Here is an 8540-nt window from a genome sequence, read left to right on the forward strand (position 1 = left end):
TTACTATACAATTTGCAGCCACAGAATCTATTGGTTTTCACATTTCCATATTTTTGAGGCACATTCACAACCATAAGGAAAAATATTAAATGTGAAAATGGTTAGATATGTGTCAATAGAAAGTCTGCTTGGGAGTTACTTCCAGCCACAGGGATTCACAGAGTGCTGACTTACATGATTTCATAAACATGATTTCATAAACTTGGTTACCTGCTCGCAAAGTTATCTAGTGCTTAAAATGTAATACAAGTTAGAGGCTTTTTGCTTTGTTTTTGCTGTGAAAAACTGTGTTTCCTTTAGAGGAGCTCACAATTTATATACTGAAAATATATAAAAGAATTCTGTGTCAACAAAATGGTGTTTAAGGTTTTAAATCATCCTAACAGTCAGCCCTGAGACTTCCTCACCAGACATCTCAGAGACTTTATGAAAGTTTTATTCTATAATTCCCTGCTTGCCTTTACTCTTAGCTGCTTCTTCCAGCTATTCATATAGTTTGAAAAATAGAGTTTATATACTTTAAGTTGCAAGGCATTTAGAATTTTCATAATCTCTTTATTGTGGCTGAAGTAGTCAAAAAAATGAAGTCTATTGTTGATAATATTTCACTGTGCTTTTACTAGATTAACTGGAGCAAGAAGCTAGAACTTGTGGCATTTAAAAAATACTCCATTTTTTAGAAAGCTTCTATGAGCAAGTTATAGGATAATTAAATTAGTTTCAAAATAGTTGGTAAAAATCAGGGAATAGGGTGATAATGAAGATTTATAAAGAACAGATGCTGAAAATAAGGGTCTCAAGAACAGGAATTTTGCATTTATACATTTTAGTATCTTTCATAGCATGTAGCAATGTGCTAAGCACATAGTAGGTGATCATTAAGTCCTTGTTTAATTAACCTATAAAATCATATATAGCATCAAATTTCAAGTACCATATTTTACAAGGTAGAGAGTAGTATGGAAACATTTCCCTTGCATAATAATCACTTAAAAATAAAGTATCTTTAAGTAATTGATGAGACGAGTATACTCTCTTATTGTTTTATATAAATTTCCTTATAGTTAATGTACATTTACTGGCAACAGATCCCTATCATCTGCCCTCCACGCCTTCTATTTGGCTTCTCATTCATGAATTTCAATATCTATTCTCTTTACTACTTACTATGTTCCAGATGCTATATCTGTTCTTTGCCCTTGGGAAGCATATAATCTAGTGGTAAAGACCAATGAGGACAGAGGAAAATTCAGTGCTGTTTTGATTAGACTCCTTTACTTACTAGAACTAAGACTCAGCTCATACATCTTCATGTATTAGAAAGATTATTATAAGAAGATAAGCACACAAGATAAGCTCAGGGAAAGCTGAGCCTCTTGACTTCAGAGAGCAAGAATTGAAAGGTGGCTCTGGATGCAGGTGGCCCTGGGGATTTCACTCATTTCAGAGTGGGACTTCACAAGTCCTCACCAGGCTCTCTTTACTTCTCTATTGCATACCTTCTGCTTACGTGTGGTTTCTGCTCACTTAAAACTTCTTGGGGTGAGCTTCCACCATGGCGTACCGGGGCCAGGGCCAGAAGGTACAGAAGGCGATGGTGCAGCCAATCAATCTCATCTTCAGATACTTGCAAAATAGATCTCGGATTCAGGTGTGGCTTTATGAGCAAGTGAATATGCGGATAGAGGGCTGTATCATTGGTTTTGATGAGTATATGAACCTCGTATTAGATGATGCAGAAGAGATTCATTCTAAAACAAAGTCAAGAAAACAACTGGGTCGGATCATGCTAAAAGGAGATAACATTACTCTGCTCCAAAGTGTCTCCAACTAGAAATGATCAATGAAGTGAGAAATTGTTGAGAAGGCAATACAGTTTTTTTAGGTGTGCTTTGTTAGAAGTGTATTTCTAAAGCATTTATTCATATTGTTTTGCTCACCTTTATGTTATTACCAGATGACAATAAATGCTGTGGGATTGTTTTTATTAAAAAAACAAACAAACAAACAAACAAAAACTTCTTGGGACTTCCCTGGTAGTCCAGTGGTTAAGACTCCATGCTCCCAATGCAGGGGACGCAAGTTTGATCCCTGACTGGGGAACTAAGATCCCACATTCTGTGTGATGTGGCAAAAATATTTTTCTTGTGAGGGATCAGTCATTATTTTTCTCTACATAATGGGTTTTCAGAAATTGCCCATGTTTCTAATGTTTTCTCTGTATTCCTCAGTTCAAAATACTTACAAACATGATAGAATTTGTCCAGCCCATGTTTTTTAAAGCAACCATGGCTGCCCTTTGACACTCTGTACCTACCCCTGATTCAATCAGCTGTAACAAGAGGGTAAAGTCACATGGTAAAATCAAGTGTAATAGTTCATTAAAGGCTACACAAGGAGACATAGCATAGGCAGTGTGTTGATGTGTCTACTTCAAATTTGGCTTTGTAATGCTAGAATGTGATGGGGTACAGAATTCTCTAGAATCATAGAATTGAATCACTTGATCAAGTCTAGGGGTAATCAGAGCATACCCCTTAGGAAAGATGACACCCAAGCAGGTTTAGTCAAAGTTAGCTAGGGAAGAAGTGATGGGAAGCTATACTAGGCAGAGAAAACAGCATGAGTAAGGAATAGGAGCAGGAAGAAATATGTTTCAGAGACTGAACCACATGTGGTTTAATCTTCCTGGAACTTTAATAACTATGTCCAAAGTGGTGAGAAGTAAGAAGAGAGCAGGCAGGATCCAGGTTAGAATACATAGTGAAAGTAATGGGAAACCATTGTCTTATACAGGGTAATGACAAGGTCACATTTACATTTTCGATACATCACCCTGGGGACAGATGGAAGATGTATATGAACATGGCAGGACTGGAGGCAGAGACAGAGACACTAAGTAGACGGCTATTTCAGGTAAGAGATTAAAAGAATCCCAACTAGAAAATGCAGGTAGGAGTGGAGAGGAGGTAATATGTTAAAAAATATTACTTAAATAGAATCAATCATACTCAGTAACTCATTAAGATGTGCTGGATGAGGGAGGGGGAAAAGCTGGTGTTTCAGTTTCACCAAGTTGGTGGATGGAGATCCCACAGTTGGGATGGGTAAGAAAAAAGGCGAGTGACTCTGGGGGAGGGGTATCAGGAAAGAGTTGAAACAGAAGGAGCTGTTATGTCGAAGATGCCTGGGAACTAGATGTGAAATAAGTAAGTGCCTCAGATGACAAGAGAGAGAACCAGTGTTTTAATCAATGAGCTGGTCCATCCAGCTTTTCTTCATATTACTGAGAGAAAGTACAGTTGGAAGTTGAATAGGTACAGCAAGTGCAAAAGGGGAAAATCAAGGGTTTATCCAAAAAGGGATTTAGATTGAGTGTCCCAAGCACAGATGACCACATCATCAGGTATGTATCCCAGTAACCACCTGCTCCCAAGCTAAGACCTTGCTGGACCTCCAGTAAAATTAATTTCTTTTCACCCTAATGATGTAGTAGGAGGGTATTGATTAAACTAACAGGGAAAGGTAGTTTGGGACATAAAGCTCTTCATTCATTCTTCACACAAATACCTACTATGTGGTATACTATACCAAGTACTTTAGAAGGCAAAATTTGCTTACTGCCTGCAAATGACTTTGATAAACTTGAGAGTTACTTAGGAAAACAAGGTAAATGGGACATATTGAAGTAAGTAAACAAAGGAAGAAAAAAGAGACGCTACCAATAGAAGAGAATAAATGATTGATTTGCTTTAGATGAGAATGGCAGAAAATAATGGGTCATAGTGGACTGCAGATTGAACAGGATTCAGCAATATAAAAAAAAAGCAAGCATGATATTGAAATATCACATCAAGCATCACATTGAAATATCTAAGCAGAAGTATAGCATACAAGAACAAGAATGATTCACCTTCCTAGGAAGTCAGATTCCTAAATGAATACTGTATCGGCTAAATTCTTTGGTTATTACCAAGAGGAATAGACTGGATATTATTTAGGATAATTTCAGTTATAAGTAATAGAATATCCAAATCAAAATGGCTTAAACAATAAAGGGAATATACTGCCTCATATAACTAAAAAGTTCAGGTTTCAGGCCTTTTACATTACCTCCAAGGATGTAGTTTCTTTCTGTCTTTTCATTATAGTTTTCAAAGTGTTGGCTTCATTTTAAGACTGGTTCCTCTTGTGATAATAAGGTAGATACTGATGCTAATACAACTAGGGTTTCATGCTTCACATCCAATGACAGAGAGAGATTTTTAAATAATTGCCACAGAAAATAGAGGTAACTTCTTCCCCAGAGTCCCCAATAACCACATCTTATATTTGGCCCAAATTCAGTTATATGTCCATTTCTGAACCATTTGCTGTGGCCAAGGGAGGAGATGTGATAATTAGCTTGAGCCAATCAAGATCTACCCCTGGAGAGAGAGATGGAATCAATTCTACCCTAACTGCATGGCTGGGATGTCCGGGATCTGTTAGAAAGAAAGCAACGGGGATTGCACGTGGGAAATACAAACAGCAAATGTCCACCACACTACTTATGCAGAGAATAAACGTTTTGGGAAACCTGGCAAGTAGCTCGGCCTGATGCTTCAGCTTCCTGAAGGAAAGGCTGGAGAATCCATCTCAGAAATAACACAGAAACTAGGTCAGCTCCTGGAGTCTAGGGCCCAAGGTAACACGGACCAGTTGACAGGTATTTCAGAGCATGCTTCCAGAATGCACCACCCTCTTTGCTTTTATCTTCCTGTTTCTCTCTGTGTAAGACTCAAAGCCACAGTAGAGAGAGCTGGCCAGGGTTGGTTTATGTGCTCACAACTTAGCTAAGAGAGATCGGAGAAGCCTGACTGATGGTCCCATCAGCACTCTTCATAGTGGAGGACAGATAATTGTTCCTAAGAGCACTGAGGTAGTTTTCTAAATAAAGGGGTTAAAGGGGTCTGGGTTACCGCAAATAGTTGTCCACTACAGGTATTATTAAGTTCCAAATATAAAAGGAGTATAAGAAACTTAAATGGCAGAATTAGATAAAGAAGATAATTAAAGGACAAAAACGTTTTGATGGAAAACATGTCCATTTAACACATTTTTATGGAGCACCTAATGTATGGAATGTGCTATGTTGATATAAAGATTTGTATGATACCCTCTCTACCCTTCTGGATAACACAATAGATTTTAGAGCTAGGAGGAGAGGCATTTGCATTTCATGCAATCTGACACCTTACTTTTAAGGTGAGTAAAACTAGGTAGAAAAAGGTCAAATAATGAATATTTGACACAGCTGTGACTAGACTCCAAAACTGCATTATTCTAACCTATCTAGGTTTTTTTCTCTTATGCTTTACCTACTCGCTTAGTTGCTGCATTGGTCATAACCAACATAAACTTCAGAGAAAGGACCCAGAATTACCTCATGGTGGAGAAAAGGCTGAGAAGTAATTGGAATATCTTCTTTATCAACAAAAGGGGAAGCTTCAAAACCCATTAAGATCCAAACTCTTCAAAGTCCCTTAAAGACAAGAATTCCCCAGTCAGAAGTTTAAGAGCACTTGCTCCAACCAGAGGACTTTCAGTAGAGAAAAGGTAGCTAGTGAAGGCTGTATGCTTGAAGCTCCTTTCCCAAGGACTAAAAAATAAAAATAAAAACCAAAATAACTACTTATCTGCTCGGAGTGACTTCCCTGCAGTTATGCCCAGGGGGCGAGAGGGGCACATTCTCCAACTTCTAAAGGTGCATTTTGCTTCTTAGATTCTGAAACTTCAGGCTATTTAGTTGTATTTTAGTTCAATAAATTCTTTTTTCATATGCTCCTTTTAATCCATTTGCTACTGTAGTACATTTAAACATCAGCAGATGGGGCCCTTGGTTCCTTTGAAGAGTGTCAGGCTTGAATTTTGTTCGTGTCTGCGGTCCACATGAACCTTGCTTGTTTTCACAGCGTGTTAAATTTGCACATTCTCTAGTTCACAAACGTTTATTTAATCAAGAAAAATAAATCTCATTAATGACAAGAAATTTCTTTTTTCCCCCTTCCACTGTTCTGTAGAGGTAAGTTAGATCTGTTTACAAATGGAAAAATGAGTATAACATAATACCTAGGCAACAGCATCTTTCAAAGGACAAGAGAATTCAGCGTCAAAATTAACCTGTTGTCCTTAACTCAGGAGGCTGTGTGGGAGGCTTTCACTGCATGGGGCCACAGGTGACAGGTTGTATCTGAGTTACCCTGATTCTGGCCTGTTCTCTTTCTTCTCAGCTGAGTTTCATTTTATGAAGGCATTGTGTGAATTGGCTGGTTTTTACCACTCACCAATAATCATGATTTTTTTAAGTGATCTTTGTCGATAGTCCATAAAGAGAACAACCGGTTGTCTGGCCCTTGCACCTGTTCAAGTGGGTAAGTTTCAGCTCCTTAAAGGTGAGATCTTTTCCCATGAGAAATGTAACAGCTCTTTAAGGAAGGAGTGTAGTTTACAGGGCAGAAGAGATGGCAGCCTCCCACACTCCTAGAGTCCTCTCTTAATTTTCTGCCTGGCTTTTTAACGTGAGCTTGCTCTGAGAATTAATCACTGTTTCCCTTCTGTCCCCCAAAATGGGATGACACAGAACTTCTTTTTTGGCAAAACAATGAGAGACCCAGAGCAAAAATGTTTCCTATGCGTGAAGCTTGATTATATAAATACTATTTCAACGTGCTTACTGCATCTCCGATTAGTATGATTTAACTGATAGATTGAAGGCATCTTCCTTAGTGTAATTAATATTTGTGTTGTAAATAAGCTCTTATGCTTGGACAGATCTTAATAGCAGATTTAAAACACAGTAAGAAGACTAAGGATATATCACTGATGGAAGAGATAAAATTGGGCCTCCTTTTTTTCACTATTCTGAGTTTAAATAAATAGCTGTTTTCCAACATTATTGCCACCTCTTAAGAACTGATGTTTTAGCTTGAAAGACTGCCTATATTTTTGAAGGTATATTACGGATCACATTCATTTCCAAATTCAGGTCTTAACTAGCTCATAAATCTGTGAGAATGAAGTGTCTTCATTAATAACATTCTCTATATTTTTAGAAATTTGCAACCTAATATGGCAAATTGGGATGCAGTTTGCAGATTTAGGATTTATGAAGTTTACACTGATGCAACTAATGTATTACTTCTGGGTAGAGATGATATTTGCCTGTGGTTAGCCTGAAGCAAATTTTAGGAAAGTATTGTTCATTTCTTCCCTCCTTTTGTGCTGACATGCTAAGTGATATACACGGAAATTGTGTGCACTACTTGTGCCCTAGTCTGAAGAACTGCTTGTGGGCAAATTTCATTAGTGCTTGATTAGTACTTGTGCTAATTAACCAGGCACAATTTTGCCTCCAGTCATAGTATGATGAGTTAAGGCTGGACTGAAAATGTGGCCCTAAATGCATGTGTTGGAAGCCCATAAAGCCCATATAATCCCATAGAGAATTCTCACTTGACTCCCCCATTAATGGTCTGAAAAAGTAGAACAGAACACTCTGTTTCCAGTGCAATTTGAGTTCACCCAGTTATGTGATATGTTAATGTTTAGATTAAGCAGATGGCAAGGAAGGCAGTTGTTAGTTGAGGATTGTTTTTCCCTTTCTGCATATTATTTTCAAACAAACAGTTTAAGAGGGAAGTTACTTTACCTCTCCCTTTGCATCCCCTTGAGTTAAAAAACAAAACAAAACAAAACAGAAACCCCTGGTTGTATTATTATCATCCTATGTGCTCAAGTGCACTCATCTTATTTGGGATGTGATATAACAGTGGTTTCCAGTGTTTGGTGAGGTTTTTGCTATTTATATTATTTCAAAGAAAAGGGAGATAGGGCCTGGCTGAGGCAAGGACAGGAGAGGAGGTGAATTTGGAAACAAAAGCTGCTTGGAACAGAAGAGCAGATGTTATGCCTCTATCTACATCTCTAATTTTCTCCTCAGGGTTGGCAATACTGGCCCTGATTCTCCTACTTATTTCTGTGGTCTTCTTCCTCCTCCTCCAATTTCACCTGCCTTCTCCAAACCTCTTTTCCCTCATACTACTTCCCTTGCAATTTTGGAATTTTCCACATTAAAGTTTTACATACTATATGCTGTGGCATCTTAGTAACTTTATTTTAAAAACCTTTAATAACTTTCAGAATTCCTCCAAGCTTGCCCAGCTCTCACAAATGAAAAGGTGGAGTTTTAAATATCAGGTTATATCATTTAGAGAATCATTAAATTTTTTTTTTTTTTTTTGCCGTAGGCGGGCCTCTCACTGCTGTGGCCTCTCCCGCTGCGGAGCACATGCTCTGGACGCGCAGGCTCAGCGGCCATGGCTCACGGGCCCAGCCACTCCGCAGCATGTGGGATCTTCCCGGACCGGGGCACGAACCCATGTCGCCTGCATCGGCAGGCGGACTCTCAACCACTGCACCACCAGGGAAGTCCCTAGACTGACTTTTTTGAATGCAACTCCTGGCTAAGGTAGGCTCCAGGGCAGCTAGGCTCAGTTGGA

The 8540-nt window shown here is 38.5% G+C and overlaps 1 protein-coding gene across 1 annotated transcript; it reads left to right on the forward strand.

Moving 5' to 3' along the window:
* Positions 1–1548: 1548 nt before the first annotated feature.
* On the forward strand, positions 1549–1994 carry LOC132516089 (small nuclear ribonucleoprotein E-like). The gene has a single exon (XM_060142498.1). It carries the CDS (start codon positions 1556–1558, stop codon positions 1832–1834), a length of 279 nt encoding a protein of 92 aa, XP_059998481.1. The 5' UTR covers positions 1549–1555; the 3' UTR covers positions 1835–1994.
* Positions 1995–8540: the final 6546 nt, after the last annotated feature.

Source organism: Lagenorhynchus albirostris, chromosome 2 (assembly GCF_949774975.1).
Source record: "Lagenorhynchus albirostris chromosome 2, mLagAlb1.1, whole genome shotgun sequence".
NCBI classification, from domain to species: Eukaryota; Metazoa; Chordata; class Mammalia; order Artiodactyla; family Delphinidae; genus Lagenorhynchus; species Lagenorhynchus albirostris.